Below are 23,447 nucleotides of genomic sequence, written 5' to 3' on the forward strand. Positions count from 1 at the left end.
AACCATCCCAGTGGCTCTTGACTGGGTACTTTCTCAGTATCTCTGAACTGAGAAGTCAGGTACCTTTTTCATCTACCACTGAATAAAACTCAGGATTGTCAACCAAGATGGTAAAACTGAGATCAGGAGAGACTCACCCAAATTCGTATGGACATGTAGAGAGGTGGACCGGCACAAGGGGCCTTGCTGGTACCAAGGCTCCAGATCCTTGTAAAGTTCCGGTGAGGGGAAGAAGTCTCTCCTCTGGGCCCCTTTGTGGCCGCCAAAACTGTCCACTGGAAAGTAAAACCCACACTACGTAAGAGAGGTGAGTTTCCCTTTTTGGGGGGAACTTACTGAGGACTGTATCCCAGGAGACAGCCTCTCAGATAGCTCTGAGGAACTGCTCTCAAGAAATAGGGGAGGAGGTTTGGGAAATAGGAATAATCAACTCTAAGTCTTGGTAAAAGATCACTGCTAATGACCAAAAAACAGGTATCTCAAGTTAGTGATTTTAGTGCTTTTCTGTGGATGGAAAGATGCACAAATCTGAGGTGATTGGAGTTTTTCCTTAGTTATGCATCCTAACTATCTAGGGGCCAGGTATCGGAAACACAGAATGTTTCATCTTGTTTTTTTTCCATCCTGAATACCCCTCCAGGCACACTGCTGGTGAGCAACCGCCCTGAGTGGTGACTTAACTCTTTGTATAAGTGGATGATGAATGAACCTCCTTGTTCTTTTTGTTTCCAGCTGCGAGGAAGGGAGTGCAGCAGAAAGAGCTCAGAATGGAGAGCGAGAGCGAGCCAGGCTGCATTCTAGACATATTACTTATGAGCTGTGTGAGCAGAAGGGAGGTGCTTATCCTCTGTGTGCCTCAGTTTCCCTTCTGATAAATGGTGACAGTAGAACCTATCTTGTCAGGTAGTCATGTAGAGATTCTAAACCTATATTATCATCTCTAGTGGATATACAGCACCTTATACAGGGGAGAGTCTCCATATGTGATAAGTCTTATTAAGAAATCAAATGAATTACAGGAACTTGGAAGAGTCAACTTTCCAGAGCTGAGCATCCCAAAAGACTGTCTTTTGCCCCCAACATTTGACCCCACATGGAAGGGCTGTACCAGGGTACCAAACTTGGGGAGACCTGCATGAGCCCCAGTGGGGCAGCAGACCTGAGGCCTGGCCTTCTTTTTCCCACCCTCAGGGCTTGAAGAAGATCTCTGCCTACTTGAAGTCCAGTCGCTTCCTCCCAGGCCCTCTGTTTCTATAGACTGCCGTGTGGGGCGACAAGTACTGCCCTGTAACCAGGAGACGGGAGTGAGGAGCCATTGCCCTGGAGACCAGGTGGACCTCCCTGTGCACAGAACCACCTGTCTTTTTCTTTCTCCTTCTTTTCACTCTAGATGCCATCTTGGCCCCCTTTATCTCCCTCCCAACCCCCTTTTCATCCATCCTTTATTCAGTTCCCCACTTTTCTTCAGCAAAGTTCCTCCCCCACCCCACATTATCCCGCCTGCACTAAAGCCAACCAGACTATCCTTCCCTTCCATGGTTGCTTCTGCTGTGAGGAGCCCGACCAGAGCCCTGGCCCATAGAGCTCTGCTCTGAGCTCCCAGCACTGCCCTGAAGATCAGAATTGGCCTGGAGTGCAGGCCCCGCCTCCCAGTGTGGTTCCTGCCCAGCCCTGTCTGATCCCCAGTAAAGCCTTAATGATACCTGCTGTGTCTTGTCTTATTCCCTCCTGGCTTCCTGGAGTCACGACTGACTGTTGGGTGTTTGTGTGTGTCCGTTTTTCCTTCTGTTGTCCACTGCAGAGGCTCCGTGGATGGGCATGCATGTGTGTGTGTGGCAGGGGGTTGGGGACAGGTGGGATTATACTATTGCTTGCTCCTATCTCTACTTCATGTATCTCTGTTCCTTAGTATGGGGTCTCTACAGAAGGGGCCCCCTTCTGTGCCTGGTTCCCTCCTTAATTCAGCATTCATGGGATGCCTCCTGTCAGCTTGTGGTACTCTGTGTCATGGTTCAGGGGGCTCTTGGGTGCTGGGGAAGGGTTTCAGTAGTCTACTGATAGTGTGGGATCCTGGTGGCCTACCTTCTCTCACCCTTTCCTGGAGGCTTTCTCTGCTTTAGATACCCTTCATCTGTGTTCTTATAACATATCTCAATAAAACATACCCCCACTGTATTAAATTGTTGTTTTACTTGTTTTGCTCTCCAACTCAACCATAAAGTCATTGAGGAGAGAATCCATGTCTTATTCGACTTTACACTTCTTATATCTATCATACTGCCTGGCGCACAATAAATATTTAATGAAATTTGGAAATTTGAAAGGATTATCTCTAGTTAAAGCCCTGGCAAGCTCTACAGCCATTATATGGATTTAGAGCCTTGGATCTCAGCCACCTGAGATAAAGAATAAATTTCAGAAGATTTAAAATCTACAGGTCTGGGGGAAAGCCATTAGCTCTCTCTAACTTAAGCATTTAGTAGGCTGTAGCTGCCTCTTGGATATCTTGATCTGAAATCAGGCTTAGTGGGCTGGATCAAGTGTAGCCACTCTGTGCAGTCAAGAGGTCGTGTGGCCATTTTATGTTAGGATACCTGCAAAGTGTAGGACTCTTTAGAGTACCATCTTATTAGGAGGTTCCTCAAACACTGGCTGGATAGTGGAGTTGGGCCATCTTAAGGCACGGCCTCAAGTCTTAGCTCAAAACAGGGAGTAGCTTTAGAGAAGTATCCTGTTGAACATTTGTCCAGATGACCATTTCTTGCAGTTATTACATAAACAGCAGTAAAAATAATGTTAAAGGTCTTTAAGAATTAAGTGATTAAAGATAAAAGTGGTATGCTAAAAAAAAGTCCAGTAAAGGAGAGCAGCCAAGATGGTGGAGTAGTAAGTTCACTCTCTCTCATGAGCACACTAAAATCACAACTCTCTGCAGAAGAACCCATCAATCAAAAACACTGGGACCTACCAGAAAAGATCTTCTATAACTAAAAGACACAAAGAAGGAACCACAACAAGATGGGTAAGAGGGGAGGACTCCTGATATAATGAAATCCCATACCCCCTATGTGGATGACCCTTTTTTTTTCTACCAATACCAATACAATTTTATTGGAATATGGAATGTAAACAGATGTTTTCAAACAAACAGTCTAACCTTATACAAATGTATGGCATTATTAAATAGTTAATAAAGATCCTAAAATGTCATGTAGTGGTAGACACTTTGAGCTCTAGCCCACCTAGCTGAGGTGTGTGAGGTCCCCAGAGCTGTGGCATGGCTCTGTAGCTGGGGTCAGGGAACTGCTTGCAAACCATGAGTGAGAGTTCTGAGCCCTGCATCAGGCTCCCCAGTCTGGGGGTTCAGCACTGGGAAGATGAGCCCCCAGAGCACCTGGCTTTGAAGGCCAGTGGGGATTAACTGAAGGGGGAAAGAGATTTCACTCTTAAAGGGTGCACATGAACTGGAGGGACCCCCTGAAGTGCTGGCCTCAGCCAACTAAAGAGCTCGGGACCTGCACTATCACAGGCACCAAGCACCCTTAGACCGAATGAGGGGCACAGTTAGGAGGTGGTCTGTGCTGTGTCAAGGGGCTGGGCTGCACTACAAGAAGTTCTTGGCTTACCCCTGGATCCTGACCATCATGTGGCTGCAGAAACTGGGCATGTGGATCAGGCAGAAGGCTGATTGGCAGCAGGTAAAGTTGCTGCTGTGATCTCCTTCTGGTCGACCGTCCCTACTCAGCAGAGATCAGAGCTGCCCTTCATCTTTCAGCCCTGCTGTCCCCTGTGTTTTCTCAATACCACAGAAAGACAAGAAAGGCCTGAGCCTGTCAGAACTAAGGAAGCTGATAAGAGGGCGAACAGAGACCTCGGTGATCTCTGAGAAACAGTGAAAGGTGACACAGGGTGTGAAAATTTCACCTGTTTTGAAAGGAATCTCAAGAAAGAAATACAGAGCAGAAGCAAGAAGAACTACAGTCCTGCAGCCTGTTGAATGGAAACCACAATCACACAAAGTTAGACAAAATGAAATGGCAGAGGAATATGTCCCAGATGAAGGAACAAGATAAAACCCCAGAAAAACAACTAAGTGAAGTAGAGATAGGCAACCTTCTGGAAAAAGAATTCAGAATAATTATAGTGAAGATGATCCAGGATCTCAGAAAAAGAATGGAGGCAAGGATCGAGAAGCTGCAAGAAATGTTTAACAAAGACCTAGAAGAATTAAAGGGTGCACACAAAATATCACACATACTGGGACCCAGAGCAAATGCAGTAATTTGATAGGATCCTGAGTCAGACCTACCTGCTGGTCTTGCAGAGCCTCCTGGAGAGGTGGGGGGTGGCTGTGGCTTACCCTGGGGACACAGATACTAGTGGCAGACATATTTAGGAACATTCAACTAAAGTAAACACTCCTGTTGGTTGCTGCCATCTTAGCTCAGTAGTACCAAGCCCTGGCCCCCCACCAACAGCCTGTAGGCACCAGTGCTGGGATGCCTCAGTCCAAACAACTAACTAAGCAGGGGCAGTGTTCCGTCCATCAGCAGACAGGCTTCCTAAAGACTTCTGAGCCCATAGCCACCTCTAGACATGCCCCTAGATGTGGCCCTGCCCAGCAGAAGGCCAAGACTCAGCTCCATCCACCAGTGGGCAGGCACCAGCCCTTCCTGCCAGGAAGTCTGCACTAGCCTCTAGACCAGCTCCATCTATCAGGGGGTAGACACCAGAATCAAGAAAACTATGATCTTGCATCCTGCACACAGAGTCCACCAATAGCAGCTCATACCCTACCTTGGGACCAGCTGGGTCCTGGCCCTGCCCATTAGCTGGCCAATGCAACCTTCAGGACACCCTGGACCCCATACCCAACTGTATCAGGAACTGCTCCCACCCCCACCCCAATGATCTGAAATGAGGTTTTGGACCCCTGGGCCCTGCAGGCAGACTCCAGGAACCAGCTTTGCCTGCCAGTAGTCTGGCACTAACCCCAGGATCTGGCAACAGCCCTGGAGTCTTCAGAAACTTGGCTCTACCAACCAGTGAGACAGCACTAGCTCCTTGGCCCCCTAGGCTTCTGTAACCAGCTGCCTCATGGCCAGGCTCTGCTAAACTGCAGTTGGAGCATCTGCATATGGCAGGACCTGGCAACAAGCAAGCCTACCAGACCACCCACATAGCCTGACACAACAAAAGGACACATGCAGCCCTCTTAGGGGGAACCCCTAGAGCATATAGCTTGGATGATGAGAGGGGAGTGCACTGCTGGGATGCATAGGACATCTCCTGCAGAAGGCCACTTCTCCAAGTTTGAGAAATGTAACTAACCCACCACATACATAAAAATACAAAGAGCAACTTAGACAAAATGAGGTGACACAGGGATATGTTACAGATGGAAGAATGAGATAAAACCTCAGAAGAACTAAGTAAAGATATCATTCTCTCCAGGAGGAGAATGGATGTAGAGTGAGAAGTTAGAATTTGTTAACAAAGAGTTAGAAAATATAAAGGACAACCAAACAGAGATGAAGAATACCATAACTTAAATGAAAAATACACTAGAAGGAATCAATAGTAGTCTAAATGATACAGAAGAATGGATCAGTGAGCTGGAAGACAGAGTAGTGTAAATCACTGCCACTGAACACAAAAAAAGCAAGAAAAGAAATGAGGACAGTTTAAGAGACCTCTGGGACAACATCAAGCACACTAATATGTGCATTATAGGGGACCCAGAAGGAGAAGAGAGAGAGAGAAAGGACCTGAGAAAATATTTGAAGAGATAATAGCTGAAAACGTCCCTAACCTGGGAAAGGAAACATTCACCCAAGTCCAGGAAGCACAGGGAGGCCCATACAGGATTAAGCCAAAGACAAACACATCAAGACACACTGTAATCAAAATGACAAAAATTAAAGATAAAGAGGGAATATTAAAAGCAGCAACAGTAAAAGTAACAGATAACATGCAAGGGAACTCCCATAAGCCTATCAGCTGATTTTTCAGCAGAAACTCTGCAGGCCAGAAGGGGGTAGAATGATATATTTAAACTGATGAAAGGCAAAAACCTACAACCAAAAATACTCTACCCAGCAAGGCTCTTGTTCAGATTTGATGGAGAAATCAAAAGCTTTAAGACAAGCAAAAGCTAAAAGAATTCAGCACCACCAAACCAGCGTTACAACAATTGTTAAAGGAACCTTCTCCAGGTGAAAAAAGAAAGGCCACAAATAGAAACATGAAAATTATGAAATGAAAAAGCTCACTGATAAAGGCAAACATACAGTAAAGGTAGGAAATCATCCATACACAAAGTTAGTAGGGATGTTAAAGACAAAAATAATGAAATCATTTGTATCCACAATAAGCAGTTAAGAGATACACAAAACAATTAGATGTAAAATATATGATATTGAAAACAGTAATTGTGAGGGGAGGAGAGTAAAATAAAGGGTTTTTTCTACTAAACATTTATAGAAGACTTAACACCTATCCTTCTGAAACTATTCCAAAAAATTGCAGAGGAAGGAACACTTCTGAACTCTTTCTATGAGGCCACCATCACCCGGATGCCAAAACCAAAAACATCACAAAAAAAGAAAATAACAGGCTAATATCACTGAAGAACATAGATGCAAAAATTCTCAATAAAATACTATCAATCTGAATCCAATAATACATTAAAAGGGTCACACACCATGAAAAAGTGGGATTTACCCCAGGGATACAAGGATTTTTCAATATCTGCAAATCAACTAATGTGATACACCACATTAACAAACTGAAGGCCATATGACCGTATCAATAGATGAAGAAAAAGCTTTTGATAAAATTCAACATCCATTTATGGTAAAAATTCTCCAGAAAATGGGCACAGAGGGAACATACCCCAACATAATAAAGGCCATATATGACAAACCCACAGCTAACATCAAAACTCACTGATGAAAAGCTGAAAGCATGCCCTCTAAGATCAGGAACAAGACAAGGATGCCCACTCTCGCCACTTTTATTCAACATAATTTTGGAAGTCCTAACCACAGTAATCAGACAAGAAAAAGAAATAAAAGGAATCCAAATTGGAAAGGAAGAAGTAAAACTTTCACTGTTTGCAGATTACATGATACTATACATAGAAAATCCTAAAGACGCCACCAGAAAGCTAGTAGGGCTCATCAATGAATTTGGTAAAGTTGCAGGATACAAAATTAATACACAGAAATTGCTTGCATTTCTAGACACTAACAACAATCAGAAAGAGAAATTAAGGAAACAATCTCACTTACCATCACATAGAAAAGAATAAAATACCTAGGAATAAACCTGCCTGAGGAGGCAAAAGACCTGGACTCCAAAAACTATAAGACACTGATGAAAGAAATTGAAGATGACACAAATGGATGGAAAGATATGCCATGTTCTTGGATTGGAAGAATCAATACTGTTAAAATGATCATACTACCCATGGCAATCTACAGATTCAATGAAATCCCTATCAAATAATCAATGGCACATTGCACAGAACTGGAACAAAAAATTTTTAAATTGGTATGGAAACAAAAAAGACCCCAAAAAGCCAAAACAATATTGAGAAAGAAGAATGGAGCTGGAGGAATCAGGCTCCCTGACTTCAGATTATACTACAAAGCTACAGTAATCAAAACAGTGTGGTACCAGCACAAAAACAGAAATACAGATCAATGGAACAGGATAGAGAGCCCAGAAATAAACCATTTATGGTCAATTAATCTATGACAAAGGAGGCAAGAATATACAAAGGAGAAAAGACAGTCTCTTCAATAAGTAGTGTGGGGAAAACTGGACAGCTCCATGTAAAAGAATAAAATTAGAACATTCTCTAACACTATATATAAAAATAAACTCAAAATGGATTAAAGACATAAATACAAAACCAGATATTATAAAACTCTTAGAAGAAAACACAGGCAGAACACTCTTTGACATAAATTGCAGCAAAACTTTTTGGATCCATCTCCTAGAGTAAAAGAAACAAAAGAAAAAATAAACAAATAGGACCTAATTAAACTTAAAAGCTTTTGCACAGCAGAGGAAACCATAAATAAAACGAAAAGACAACCTATGGGAGGGGAGAAAATATTTTCAAACGATGAGACTGACAAGGGATTAATTTCCAAAATATACAAATAACTCATACAGCTCAATATAAAAAAACAAACAACCCAATCAAAAAATGGGCAGAAGACCTAAGTAGGTATTTCTCCAAAGAAGACATACAGATGGCCAATAGGCACATGAAAAAATGTTCAACATCACTAATTATTAGAGAAATGGAAATCAAAACTGCAATAAGGTATCATCTCACATCAGTCAGAATGCCCACTATCAAAAAAATCTACAAATATTAAGTGCTTGAGAGGGTGTGGAGAGAAGGAAACCCTCCTACACTGTTGTTGTGAATGTAAATTGGTGCAGCCTCCATGGAGAACAGTATGCAGGTTCCTTAAAAAGCTAAAAATAGAGCTACCATATGATCCAGCAATCCCACCCCTGGGCATATATCCAGAAAAGATGAAAGCTCTAATTCAAAAAGATACATGCACCCCAATATTCATAGCAGCACTATTTACAACAGCCAAGATGTGAAAGCAACTTAAATGTCCACCAACAGATGAATGGATAAAGAAGATGTGACACACACACACATGCACACACACACACAATGGAATATTACTGAGCCATAAAATAGGAAACAATGTCATTTTCAGCAACATGGATGGACCTAGAGATTATCATACTAAGTGAAGTAAGACAGGGAAAGATAAATACCACACATCACTTATATGTGGAATCTAAAAAATGATACAAAAGAACTTATTTACAAAAGAAAAACAGACACGCAGGCATAGAAAACAAACTTATGGTTACCAAAGGGGTAAGGGTGGGGGCAGGGAGGGATAAATTAAGGAGTTTGGGATTAACAGATACACACTATGTATATAAAACAGATAAACAACAAGGACCTACTGTATAGCACAGGGAACTATATTCAATATCTTTTTATAACCTATAATGGAAAAGAATTGAAAAAAAGAATGTGTGTTTGTGTATAATTGAATCACTTTACTGTACACCTGAAACTAACACAACACCATAAATCAACTATACTTCAATTTTTAAAAAAAGACATGAGAGTGGGAAAAAATGCCCAAATCAAAAATTAATCTGCCATGAAGAAAAAAAAGTCTAGTAGAGCTAAAAGTTAATGAAACTGGTAAGATAAGTCAGTGAATGTTTTTGGCTTTGCGGGCCATATGGTCTCTGCGACAATTGGTCCCCTTAGCAGCCACAGACAACACATAAATGAATCGACGGAGCTGTATTCCAATAGAACTTCAAAAACAGGTGGCCTTAGTTTCCCTACTCATGATTTAGAAGCTCAAGTTAAAAGGGCATAGCTACATTAAAGCTTAAATCTTAGATTTGAAATGTAAAAGGTGATTATCAAGGAAAAAAGGAGCAAAATAACTCAATCCTTAAAAAAAGAGGGAATATGTGATAATGAAGTCAGTTGCAAATGAAGTTTTTCTAATCATTGTGGTCAAAATTATAAAAGGTAAAGACATACATTTTAAAGTCTGGGGTAGAAGCAGTAGAATGTATGTACTTCAAACTGAGGCAACCAAAAAAGATGAATTTTCTTGTGGTTGGGATCTGGCAGAGTTCTTAAGACTTGGGATTCTTTGGCACCTCATGGCAGTGCTCCTACACCATTCAATGTGCACCTTTCCCTCTAGAAAGAGAAAACAAGACACATTCTGAGAACATGGCTGCCTGCATTGGGGTCTCCTGCATTGACCTGTAATTACCTGCTGTTAATTACAAGTTCCATGCCTAGTATTCCTCCATTATCACTGTATCAGCAGAGAAAGATGAAGCTGATAGAGATCCCAAGCTAGCAGCCTACAGAAAATGGAAGTTTAGTCTTCCTTCATGTCCCATGGAGAATACTCCAGGCTGTTGAGGCAGTTTTGCTCTACGAAGTTATTCAGGAACTCAGGCTCCTTCCATCCTGTGGCTCTGACATTTGTAAGGCTGCTTCCTCATTTCCTTGGTTGCAGCTATATCATAAGTATGGGAAAGAAAATAGAGCAAACCCAAGGAAGCAACTTCTCATTATACAAGTGAGGCAGAAGTTGCAAACATCACAACTGATCACATTCCATTTGTGATCAGTTGTGTGGCTTTACCTAGTCACAAGGGTAGACACATATTTCAACAGAAGAATAGATTTGGTGGACAGTTGCAGTCTCTCCCACACCCAGGAGAGTGAGGATTAAAGGTTAAACTCAAGACAAGAAGAAACCTTGGGTTTAAGCCAGTGGTTTCTAGCAGGTAGGATAGAGACTAAGGTATTAAAGATAAGATGTTTATCTTCAGATAGACCTAAGGGGAGTGGCATATCCTTTAGTGTTCCTTGTTGCTGAAACAGGAAAATAATTTTTTAGAGGTATCAGGTAGCTCACTGAATCCCTGGGAGGGCCAAGGAGTTGGCATTGGAAGCTGGGTAGCTAGGAAGTGTGCCTAACCACAAGTGGGACTGTCCTAGAGACAACCCCACAGCCATTGCTGGGCACAGACACTGGGGCTCCTAACCCTGACATGTGTCACCACTGTTGCCTCCAAAATCCTGATCCCTCCACCACTACTCATGCCAGATAAATTCTCAGGGCCTGCCTCTTTGGAACTGAGGTCCTGTACCACCGTGTGCAGTTAACAGAACCTGGGTCACAGGCCTATGCCTCAGCCACAAGAGAGGCTGGAAGAGCAAGTGAATTAGTTAGGGTTAAGTTCTGCTGTATATAACTAAATAATAACAGTGGCTTAAATAGGACAGAAGTTTATTTCTCATGTGAAAAAAGATCTGGAGGTAGATAGTTAAGCACTGGGAATGTTGGCTTCATAGTAGGTTTAATGACTTAGTTTCTTAACTTTATGCTTCATCATCCTCAGCAGGTGTTTTCCATTCTCTATGTCACCTCATAGACACAAAACGGCTGCTAAAGCCCTGTCACATCTGTGTTCCAGACAGCAGGAAGGAGAAAGAGAAATGGGGCTTGCTCTTTCCCTCTTAAAGAAACTTCCTGGAAGTAACGTATAACACTTCTGTTTATATCTCATTGGATAGAACTTAATCATTTTGGAAATGACGTCTTCCCCCTGGGAAGTAACATGCCCAGCAGAAGTGGAGATTCTGTGACAACAGAAGATGGGGAGATGGGATATCGAGTGACAACTAGCAATCTTTTACCTTGGGGAGGTGGGACCTATAATGTGAGAAATTCCCCACCTATAAGAATGATGTTTAGAAGATGCAGAGGATAGATGCCTAACAGAAACATAACCTTTTCCACACGTGCATTTCCAAACAATCATCCCTACAGCCACCACAAGACACTCACACAACCATCCCTGTACAAACAAAAACACGTGCCCCCTCTTTCACCCAAAACAGGAACCACCCAAAGTGTTATCAACTACTGCATCCAGTTCCAAGTTTGGCATCTCGGGGTGACATTCAGATTGATATTTTGAAAATGACAGACTAAAGCATAATGTCAGTGACTTCCAGCTCATCCCATATGAAATAGTAAGGGAATGGGAGGTGTAAAACGGGGAAAATTAAGCGAGCTCTATAATTTAATAGAAAACAGCCTGCACTCAGATTTGCAGATAAGCTGTTTTGCATTTATCTACAATGCTTATAGGACGCCCTTCTTTGGTGAGAGGATTCCAAAGAGATGCTGCATAATAAGGCTTTTATACTAAACACTGATACCTGCAAACTAAAATTACTCCCTGGATCCGCTCTTGTGTCCATCAATCTGGTGACCCCACTTCCAGGTTCACGATCGTCCCACTTTATTAGTCTACCACTTGATTAATGACAGACACAGAGACCAGCCTGCTCTACATGGTAACTCAAGACTTGGAAGCAAAGAAGAGGGTCCAGTCCTGGTGGATTCCAGAACATGCCCATTGTCCTATTCCTATTTAATCAAATCTGGCTTTTCCCAGACTCCTTGGTGGGGTAGCCACACCCCCTGAAAATGCATAGTCCTGCCTAAAAGGCCCAGCAGCCACTCTGCATTTCCTACATTCTTCTACTTTTCTTCCCATTTTAAACATAATTTTGGAAGGAAGCAGATATGGTTTCAGTCACAGTTCAAAAAAAAATCTGTTAATACAGTTGGAAACATTACACCACTGAAGATACAGATCTCTCATTTCCCCTCCAACTTCTCACACAGCATGAACATTATCCTGTTTATCCTACTCCCACCCCTCGCCACCACTGTAAACACCCGCTCTAATGACAGTAACCTCAGGTTGGCCCTGGGTCTCCATGTGTCCTCTGCACCACAGCACCTATTCATCTGAAGTTCAAACATACTCACATCTATATAATCTTTTCTTCTGGATTTAAATCTCATGTGTGAAGCACCTATAGTTGTTTCTATTGAAAATCCCCCCAAAACACTAAGAGCTCATGCCTGTTGATCCTCAGCAATGTTTCATTACAATTTGGCCTAAGCAAGGAGCATGCCAGACCACGAAATCTCATCACCCACCCTCCAGACTCAGAGTTCTTTGCTGATCCCCGGGACCTCCCTGAACCTGAACTTCTGTGCTGACTCCAAGCACTTCAGCCATCTGCTTCAAGAACAGGGCATTTCGTGTCGTGTTGTCTCCCAACCAGAACAGAGAGAAATTTTTAAAGTTCCTTGAGAGCATGAAGCACTTTTCTGAAGCAAACTCTTCTTTTCTCCTTCCATTCCCATTAGAAGGAAGGGAATAAATGCATTGTTGTGTCTACTTTGTGTCAGGCTCTATACAAGCTCCAAATTAAAAAAAAAAAATTGGCTTAAGTCACAGTCCCTGCTCTCAGGCAACGGACAGTTTAGCGGCAGAGACAGACATTTAAACCAGCAATTAGAGTTCAGTGTGGAAAGTGCTAATGGAGGAGAACACTGAATCCTGTAGGAACAGGGATTTTAAAAGTCAGTGCATTTAAATTAGCTGGGGGGAGGTAGAGGAATGTCCGGCAGGATAAACCAAACCCCAGTGGCTTAATGCATATTTATTTCTTGCTTATGCTTCACGTCCACTGTGGTCAACAGGCCCTGGTTTTCGTGGTCTCTCAGAGACCCAAACTGATGGGGCTTCTGCTTGGCACCTGCTCTCAGTCATGACAGCAGTCGGAAGCAGATATGGCCACTCCCACACTGGCTTTTAAAGCTTCTGCCTGGAAAATGTGTATAATTTCCACTGCATTTAATTGGCCAAAGCAAGTCAGAATGTTACATGTAAGTTCAAGAGGGTAATGAAGCTTCCCTAAAGGGAAAACAATCAGAAATCTTTGGTGACCATCACTAATGCTTCCCACAAGGGTTATCAGCTGTGGCTCTCTAGGCAGGGGCTTCTCAGCTTACCTTAAACAATGAATAGGCATTAGGCAGGCTCAGTTGGCCAGACCAAAAGCATTCCAGGCAGGGGGCACAGCAAGTCCAAAAGCGTGAAGATAAAAGAGAACATGGTGCTTCTGGATAATTTATATTTACAAATTTATATAGCATCCATCCATTCTAAATGTTTTAAAAACACTGGCTTACTCCTTACAAGGTCCCAGTGAGGGAGGGTTCATTTGTCAGAGAAAGTACAGAGGCACAGGAGGCCAGAGCTTACTGTAGCAGAGCCAGGACCTGAACCCAGGGAGCCTGACTCTAGAGTCTAGGGAATTCAGAAAAGCTAGAACCCAGTGCTCCAGGGCAGGGAAAGAGGGGGGTGCCTGCCAAGAGATGGAGCTGGAAAGGAAGCAGAGGTCAGATTATGAAGAATTTTGTAAACTGGAGGAGACTGTCTTTTTCCTGAGGCCTAAGAAGCCATTAGCCATATTCAAGCAGGGGAGTGACATGAGCAAGCCTGCACATTAGAAAAATCACTGGCTGGGCTTCCCTGGTGGCACAGTGGTTGAGAGTCCGCCTGCCGATGCAGGGGATGCAGGTTCGTGCCCCGGTCTGGGAAGATCCCACATGCCGCGGAGCGGCTGGGCCTGTGAGCCATGGCCGCTGAGCCTGCGCGTCCAGAGCCTGTGCTCCACAACGGGAGAGTCCACAACAGTGAGAGGCCTGCGTACCACAAAAAAAAAAAAAAAAAAAAGAAAAATCACTGGCTAAATGTCACTTCCTTCCCTCTCCCCTACCATTCATCCACCTGAACTCCTTAAATCCCTTTGTACCCACATGGCTTATTGTGCCACCTAGTCCTGCAGCTGAAGGATAAAGAAAATGCAATTTCTGTACCAAGTCCAGGTGTTTTCATAAGCCCTTAAACTGTCTTTAAAGGCAGGTCCATGCCCATACACATCAGAGTCCCTCACTCCACCCATCCCATCAATGAAATAACTCTACAAATTTTTCTTGAATCACATAAGTTATTTCCTCTGAACTGGAAATGCCTTAATCCAGCTGCTCAACAATGAATACAAATGAATTTCCCTAATACTTTTTGGGGAACTCCTCCACCAAATTCAATTCAGCTATCACAAGTTTTTTGTTTTAAAAAGTTCTTATTGATGCTACTTGCACAAACCCATCACTAGTCTACTAGTTTCACACTTGTGCGATCTCTGTGCCTCTGGGATGATAGGGCATCCACTTCCCTTATTTGCTTGAAGGGAACCACTGTAAGAGTGTTCTCTTCTTGTCCATCTTAGAATTAGAGTTAGGGGCAGTTGGGACCTGGGGGAGCCACAGCTCCTGTGGAATGGATCTGTTCCTCAGTGACCTTCTCTGCTTTCTTGGTTTTGGATAACAATTAAATGGATTTTCCCTAACAAACATAATAACTAGAAAAATTTGGAACATGTGATTTTTCTACAGTCTATCTGGAATTCAGGTGCAATATGGACCTATGTTTTTAAAACCTCTCCTTTACAATTGCCATGGTGCTCTCTTCTGTCATCACTTCTGTCATCCCAGGATTCTTTTCTCAGGGGACTGCAAGGCCAGTTTCCCATTTCCTTGCCTCTTCCCTGTGGTGAACGGACTATAAAATGGCCCTCATAATCCCACCTTCTGGTACTCACGATCTTGTGAAATCCTCTCCCCCTGAGTGTAGGCAGGACCTATGATTTCTTCTAATAAACTGCAACAGAAGTAATGGGATGTCATTTCCTTGATTATATTACATAGGACTGTAGTGTTCCTCTTTCCAGGAGACTCTTTCTACCTTACTGGGTTTGGGGAAGCAAGGTCATCTTTGTTGGGCCACAGGATATGATTTGAATTTTAGAAGATATTGACAAATTGTCCTCCAAAGTAGCTATACCAATTCACAAGTTCACCAGCAAGAAATCCTTACCAATTTCCCAAGCTTTGCCAACACTTCACAAACTTTAAATTTGTTCATCTGAAAAATGGTCCTCTTACTGGTATAATTTAAAGTTTCTTGGATTATAAATATTTTTTAAACTTTCTTTGGCCATCAATATTTCTATTTCCATAAATCATCTGTTCATAGATATTTGTCCATTTCTAAAAAACTGAGTTGCCTCCACAATGAGGTATCACCTCACACCAGTCATAATGGCCATCTTCAAAAAGTCCACAAATAATAAATGCTGGCGAGGATGTGGAGAAGAGGGAACCCTCCTACACTGAAGGTGGGAATGTAAATTGGTGCAGCCTCTAGAGAACAGTACGAAGGTTCCTCAAAAAACTAAAAATAAAGTTACCATATGATCCAGCAATCCCACTCATGGGCATATATCCAGAAAAGACAAAAACTCTAATTCAAAAAGATAGATGCACCCCAATGTTCATAGCAGCACTATTTACAACAGCTAAGACATGGAAGCAACCTAAATGTCCACTGAAAGATGAATGGATAAAGAAGATGTCATATATAGACACAATAGAATATTACTCAGCCATAAAAAAGAATGAAATAATACCATTTGCAGCAACATGGATGGACCTAGAGATTATCATACGAAGTAAAGCAAGTCAGTCAAAGACATGTATCATTTATATGTAGAATCTAAAAAAGATACAAATGAACATGTTTACAAAACAGAAACAGACTCACAGACATAGAAAATAAACTTATGGTTACCAAAAGGGAAAGGTGGTGGCAGGGGATAAATTAGGAGTTTGGGATTAACAGACACTCACTAGTATATATAAAATAAACAGTAAGGACTTACTGCATAGCATAGGGAACTATGTTCAATTAAAAAAAAAAACCTGAGTTGCCTTAATAAGAGTTCTTTACATAGTCTTTATACTGGTCCTTTATCTCACTTGTCATTTCATTTTGTAATAAAAAATTTTTATGTGGAATAATGTTGAATTTGTAAATCTTTCCCTTTATAGCTTTTTAAAATGTCTTAGAGAAATATTTCCTACCCTATGATCACAAACGTTCATACATTTTCATTAATACTTCTAGAGCTTTGTGTTTAACATTGGGCCTTAAACTCCAGATGACTTAATTTCAGTGAATGGTATGAAGTATGGGTCTATTATTATTATTTTTAATAAATTTATTTTTATTTATATATTATTTTTGGCTGCGTTGGGTCTTCGTTGCTGTGCGCGACCTTTCTCTAGCTGTGGCGAGTGGGGGCTACTCTTTGTTGCGGTGCTCAGGGTTCTCATTGCGGTGGCTTCTCTTGTTGCGGAGCACAGGCTCTAGAATGCACGGGCTTCAAGAGATGCAGCGTGTGAGCTCAGTAGTTGTGGCTCACGGGCTCTAGAGAGCAGGCTCAGTAGTTGTGGCACACGGGCTTAGTTGCTCCGCGGAATGTGGGATCTTCCCGGACCAGGGCTTGGATCCATGTCCCCTGCATTGGCAGGCGGATTCTTAACCACTGCACCACCAGGGAAGCCCAGGGTCTATTTTTTTTTTTTTTTTTTTTTGCGGTACGCGGGCCTCTCACTGTTGTGGCCTCTCCCGTTGCAGAGCACAGGCTCCGGATGCACAGGCTCAGCGGCCATGGCTCACGGGCCCAGCCGCTCCGCGGCATGTGGGATCTTCCTGGACCAGGGCACTAACCCGTGTCCCCTGCTTCGGCAGGCGGGCTCTCAACCACTGCGCCACCAGGGAAGCCAGGGTCTATTATTTTTAATTGCTAAGTAACTGTCCCACTCCTACATATTGGTTAGTCTACCAGTTTGAAATATCATCTTTATCACATATATAAGGGTCTGTTTCTGAACTCCAGTTCTGTTGAGTTCATAGTACCCCACAGTTTTACTTATCTTCACCAGGTCTTCACAGGGGCTCTAGTCTCATTTAACACACTTGTCATCTACAGCTGTGCAATCTCACCTTTATTTCTAGTACTTTGAAGGGCTAGTCAAGAACCTCTGGCCCTTGAACTCAGGTGTGGGGTGGGGGAATGTCAACATTGCAGTGATTGAAATAACATGTCCTCACTCTCCTTTGGCCTTTACTCCCAAGAGACATCCAGCTGGACACCAGTAGCCTCAGTGCTATTTATTGAAAAGAGCAGAGAAGAGAAAGTACAGGTCCCCTAGGGACAGGATGGAACAAAACAAGCAGTGCACGTATGCCTCCTGCTCAGCATATTCTCTTGTTGCCCCACTGGGCCATCTTGTTGTTGATGGGCATCTTAAGGAAGCGGTCAGACTGCATGTAGGCAGCTATTTTCTCCAAGGCCTGAAGGGAAAGCACACCAAACCTTATAAAGACTCTAACCCAGCCAAAAGACCCATTCCAAAACAGCAACACTCACATGCTGCCTGACTCCACCCACAAGCCCCTCACCCCTGCCATTTCTTGTAGACAGTCCCTTCAAGGTATAGAAGCCAGGGCCTTCCCAAGACTTAAAGGCTTAGAGGTGTCCAACCTTGATCCCTTTAGGCAAAAGCTGATGTTGGGTAAGAATCTACCACAATGGGGTCCCTCGGGGCCCGGGGGAGTCTGTTTTTGTAAGAGAAAGGTGCAGGGAGCATCACCTCAAAACGGAACATGAAAGCCTTCAGATTTGGAAATTCATCCAGGCACTTGGGCTCAAAGATATGGTTCTGATCTAAGACATCATAGGTGAGGAAATCCACAAAGGTGAGCTAGAGGGACGATAAGATCATCAGGTCTGGGGAGTTCATTAACACCTGCAGAGATAGAAAGGGATACCCTCCTTTTCCTTTCTTCCTACCTTTTCTCCTGCAAACCATGAGTATTCCCCCAGGAACAAGGAGAACTGTTTCAGTTGTCCAGGTAGCTGTTCCAAGTACTGAGGCTTCAGTTTTTCCTGGGAGAGAAGTAAAAGGGAAAGTGAGAATAGCTGTCATCATCTGCATGCGAATGGAGCAGAATTAACATTTGGGTTCCTCAATGCTCCTTTTTCTTTTTTTTCTTTTTTTTTTTTTACATCTTTATTGGAGTATAATTGCTTTACAATGGTGTGTTAGTTTCTGCTTTATAACAAAGTGAATCAGCTATACATATACATATGTTCCCACATCTCTTCCCTCTTGCGTGTCCCTCCCTCCCACCCTCCCTATCCCACCCTTCTAGGTGGTCACAAAGCACAGAGCTGATCTCCCTGTGCTATGCGGCTGCTTCCCACTAGCTGTCTATTTTACATTTGGTAGTGTATATATGTCCATGCCACTCTCTCGCTTTGTCACAGCTTACCCTTCCCCCTCCCCATATCCTCAAGTCCATTCTCTAGTAGGTCTGTGTCTTTATTCCTGTCTTACCTCTAGGTTCTTCATGACATTTTTTTTCTTAAATTCCATATATATGTGTCAGCATACAGTATTTGTCTTTCTCTTTCTGACTTACTTCACTCTGTATGACAGACTCTAGGTCCATCCACCTCATTACAAATAGCTCAATTTTGTTTCTTTTTATGGCTGAGTAATTCCATTGTATATATGTGCCACATCTTCTTTATCCATTCATCCGATGATGGACACTTAGGTTGTTCCCATCTCCGGGCTATTGTAAATAGAGCTGCAAGGAACATTTTGGTACATGACTCTTTTTGAATTATGGTTTTCTCAGGGTATATGCCCAGTAGTGGGATTGCTGGGTCATATGGTAGTTCTATTTGTAGTTTTTTAAGGAACCTCCATACTGTTCTCCATAGTGGCTGTACCAATTCACTTTTTCTTGATGCCTTCCTGCTAAGGAAACTCACGTGGTCAGGGTTGTAGCAGAGTTGTATCAGTTGCATGCGAAAATCCATTATTTGGTTCTCCATCATGTCCACTCGAATCTTTTCTTCTTCAGTCTCACCACCTGTAGGCCAAACTGTCATTTGGCCTTATCCACCCCCAGGTGAGCAGCCCTCACCTCACCAGCCCTACCCCACTCACACATATTGTGCTTGCGGGCGATATAGCGCAAGATGGCGTTGCTCTGGGTGATCTTGTTCTTACCGTCTATGAGATAGGGCAGCTGGAAGGAAAAGGAAAGCCCAAATGAACAACCCGACTCTCTCTTGCCTACCTGCCTCTCTCTCCTGGGAAAGATAAGACTTGCAGGGAAGTGAACAGTAGAGAGAAGATGCTGTGTCAGGAGAAAGAAGAGAGTAAGTAAAAGTTAGTAACTGGGTCCGCACCTGATTCTATGGGTCCGCACCTGATTCTAGACAGGGGTGCTTAATCTGTGTGTGTGCGTGTGCGTGTGTGTGTGTGTGCGTGTGTGTATGTGCACGCCAAGGACCCTTTTTTTTTTCTTTATTATTTATTTTTGGCTGCATTGGGTCTTCATTGCTGCACGCGGGCTTTCCTTAGTTGTGTCTAGAGGGGGCTACTCTTCGTTGCAGTGTGTGGGTTTCTCATTGCGGTGACTTCTCTTGCTGTGGAGCACAGGCTCTAGGCGTGTGGGCTTCAGGAGTTGTGGCACATGGGCTCTAGAGCACAGCCTCAGTAGTTGTGGCCCACGGGTTTACTTGCTGTGTGGCATGTGGGATCTTCCCAGACCAGGGCTCGAACCCATGTCCCCTGCATTGACAGGCGGATTCTTAACCACTGCGCCACCTGGGAAGCCCTGGACCCTTTCTTAGAATAAGGTTTTTAAATGCATAAAGCAAATTACATATATTTACACGATTTATATAATATTAAAAGAACAAAACTGTAAGAGTAATATGTGCCTATGAATGCATTAAATAACAAGAGGTAATAACTATCATACTTTCAAAATATGATAAGTGTAAATAATATTTATTTATAATATCTGCAACACATTAATATAATACAAAAATATCCGTTTTCTACTAGTGACAAAGTCACAGGTATGGCTAATAATCAAGGTCACTGATTGCCTATACTCACAACAGAAGGAATTGTTAACTTTTAGTTAGTAGTTAGTGGAAATGAAAATGTAATTTTTTCTCCATCTAAGTTCAAGGACCCCTGAATTCTATCTATTCTATCCAGGTTAAGAGCCCATATTCTAGATCCCCCTAGAATAGAGAGGAAAGGAGCAAGGATATACTTGAAGGCCTTCCCTTCTGTTTCTGTCCCCTCTTCTAAAGCCACCTACGTTAGGAAAGTCCAGGTCTAGTTTGAATTTCATATCCAGCCACTGGCTTTTATCATAGTCCGGAGCTGTAAGAGAGAGAATGAAGTGGGATCCAACCTCCTTAATATCCGACCTGAGGAGAGTGGAAAGATCTAAAGACACACCCTAATTCCAATACCTCACATACCTAGGCCCCCAAAGCTTAACCATTACTCATAAAGTGTTAAGACATGGTTGGGCTATGGCAGAGGGAGAATCCCCAGCTCTCTCCTCACATAGGACACAGCAGAGAGTTCCCAGGTGATTGGGGCAGAAGTCCCACCCGACCTCGTCGTGATGCCAACCTCAGGGCAGAAGAATACAGGGACAGTTGGAGGGCCTGCTCGGCTTAGCGTGGCATCGCACTGGCACCCAGAGGGGCATTACCTTCCCCGCACGTGTATCTTTTCTCTTCATAAGCTGTATCCGTGAACTCCAGGAGCATGCGGATGGCATGCGCCAGCTGGGGAGTAAAAAAGCTCCCCGTCAGCATCTGCACAGCTCCCAGCGGCACCCCCCAAACCCCGCCCGCCAATGCCCCCGCCTCCGGGTTGCCCAGACGCTGCATCCCGCCGAGGGAGTAGTTAAGCGGCTCCTGAGACCAACCCCACTGGGCTTGCTGCCCTCAGCCCCTCTCCCCAACGCCAGCGTGTCCAGAGGCGGGACAGGGGTCGGCCTCCGCGGCCCGGGAGCTCGGCTGGGGCCGGCCGCGCTGCGTTAAGCGTCGCGGCGTAGGAGGTTTGGCCCCCGAGTAGAACCCCTTCTCTCGGAGACCACTGACCGTGAGCCCACGGCCACCTCCGCGTCCGTCTACCAGACCGAGCGGCTTGGCAATTGAGACGGCACTCACCCCACGAATATCCCAGTAACCCAGAATCACGGTCGACTTCGACAACATTCCGATACTGCGTGCGTGCCTTCGCGGACTGGCGGGTAGATGGCCAACGGGAGGGACTTTATACCCGACGTAAGTAGGTGGCACCAACGTGCGCGCCTGACTCCGCCCCCACCGTCGTCTTCCCCTCCCTCCGAGTGTCCGCCTGGCCGCGCGCAGGCGTGACTTCTGCAGGCCCTGGGGTTGGGGGCAGACCATCCCCGGGCTAGGCAGGGGAGGAGAGTGACCCGGACCTGGGTTTGGGTCTCTGCATTCTCCACGCGTGAAGCCGAACTGTGTTTGTTTACTAGTGCCAATTAGGGTGGGAGGAGCCCTAACAGCCTAGGCGGTGAGGGCCCTGGTTACGCCGGGAGAGTGCGATTCATGCCATAAATATTTATCTAGCGGGTATGGGGGGTTTGGGGGGAGGTGGGCAAGAACCAGGAGGCGACTGAGACTGACCACCAGGGAATCTCTATCTTTGGCGTGTGCATTGAGGGTGGATGGGGAGGAGTTCAGAGCTGCTCGTTAGGTGTCTGGCCTGGCGTCTACAGCACAGCCACTTAGAACACAGAGCCCCTGTGTTCTAAGAACCCCTAGCCTGGGTTTGGGAACTCAACATTTCCCCCTTCATTTGGCTGAAGCAAAGATGAGACTTTTTAAAAGGACAGTTCACTAAAAGAAGAAAGGAAAAAAGTACAAACACATTGGGACAGACGCATTTATAATGCCTGGATTTCTCCTCCTAAGGTAACGGGCCAGTCACAAATTAACTTGGGTGTAAGACTAACACTTAGGGAGCACCTATGATATGCTAATCAATAGTCTAGGTATTTCACGTATGTTACCAATTTATTGCACTTTAAGCTTCACAACAACTTTGTGAAGTAGGTTTCATGCCCATTAAGATTATCCAGGCCTGGAGAGGTTGGGTGAGTTGCCTTCCTAGGTTCAAGTTTCCATGGGTGGCCTGGGATTCAAACCTAGGTCTGTCAGCCCAATTTGTGCTAGTTCCTTTGTGCTTGGATGTCCAGACAGTCTCACCTCATCTCAGTCCTTGCTGGGAAATGTGGGGAGCATACTTTTTTAATCTGGTTCTGGAGGGTTTCCCTGTTTCTAGGACTCCTTCAGCTCCATGAAACCCCAGAAGGCAATGTGTCAATATCTCCTCTCCCCGTTCCCCCAAATTAACTTTTCTGGTTAACTTTTGCCCTTGAAAGTCAAACCTTAAGGGTCTCACTTTTGTTCTATTTTGTGAGGGAAAATGTTTGCATTCTTATTCAGTGTTACCAGCTAAGAGAGATGATTTTCGGAGGCCAGGAACTTGAGGGGATGACATAGGCAGTCGAAAAATACAATATTCTGGCAGGGTTAGGGTCATGGACAAATTCAATTAAGAGAGACTAAGGGAACATCTTAAGGACCCTTAATTCATAAGTACATCAAGCCTTATCTAAAGGCTTGTAGACTAAATCAATGAAAGTACAACCTCTGTTTTGTAGGGAGGGCAGTCTGTGACAGTTCTGAGATTAAAGAAGGCTATGTATACTAAATATTAGAAGCCACAGACAGTCCAGGCTCTTCACTTAACGTTTGAGAGAAAAGGAAGCCAGAGAGTGAAACGACTTGCCAGAGTCCACACAGGCAGTCCAATGTTCCAGTCCAGTGTTCCCTATGCTCTGCCACTAAAGAGACAAGCTGGGGAGGGGGCTCAAAGTCAGCTCACCCAACAGGAGGGGACAAAAGTATTAGAAGAGAAAGTTGCCAAGTAGAGCGTGGACCACCTGACATGCTTTTTTAGTGCGTCTCTGGATCATCAGCCAATATGGTTGATCAAAACCTACCACTGTCAGCCCCGGTACTCCTTGCTCCTGTGCAGTGTTGTGCCCTCAACTGTGCTGGGTGCCTTGGAATATACTGGAAGAAATGTACACAGAAGGATAAAGATGTCAAGGATAGCCTTATTTTGGAGTTTGTTTAGAAA

The 23,447-nt window shown here is 44.0% G+C and overlaps 1 protein-coding gene across 5 annotated transcripts in view; it reads right to left on the reverse strand.

The window, feature by feature from the left end:
- The window catches only part of LOC309799696 (glutathione S-transferase Mu 3), a 39,529-nt gene extending 17,988 nt beyond the window's left edge, over window positions 1–21,541 (reverse strand). The window contains exons 1-8 of one of the 5 annotated variants that reach the window (XM_082613129.1): window positions 21,440–21,541; window positions 20,977–21,052; window positions 20,572–20,636; window positions 19,398–19,479; window positions 19,220–19,320; window positions 18,230–18,325; window positions 18,030–18,140; window positions 17,533–17,730 (exon numbers count right to left, since the gene is read on the reverse strand). In XM_082613129.1, coding sequence (XP_082469255.1) covers window positions 17,632–17,730; window positions 18,030–18,140; window positions 18,230–18,325; window positions 19,220–19,320; window positions 19,398–19,479; window positions 20,572–20,636; window positions 20,977–21,052; window positions 21,440–21,487 — 678 coding nt within the window. In that variant the 5' untranslated portion in view covers window positions 21,488–21,541 and the 3' untranslated portion in view covers window positions 17,533–17,631. The other 4 variants (XM_082613128.1, XM_082613130.1, XM_082613131.1 and 1 more) reach the window with 4 other exon arrangements.
- Window positions 21,542–23,447: the final 1,906 nt, after the last annotated feature.

This window comes from Mesoplodon mirus (genome assembly GCF_964341445.2).
Source record: "Mesoplodon mirus genome assembly, chromosome: 3".
NCBI classification, from domain to species: Eukaryota; Metazoa; Chordata; class Mammalia; order Artiodactyla; family Ziphiidae; genus Mesoplodon; species Mesoplodon mirus.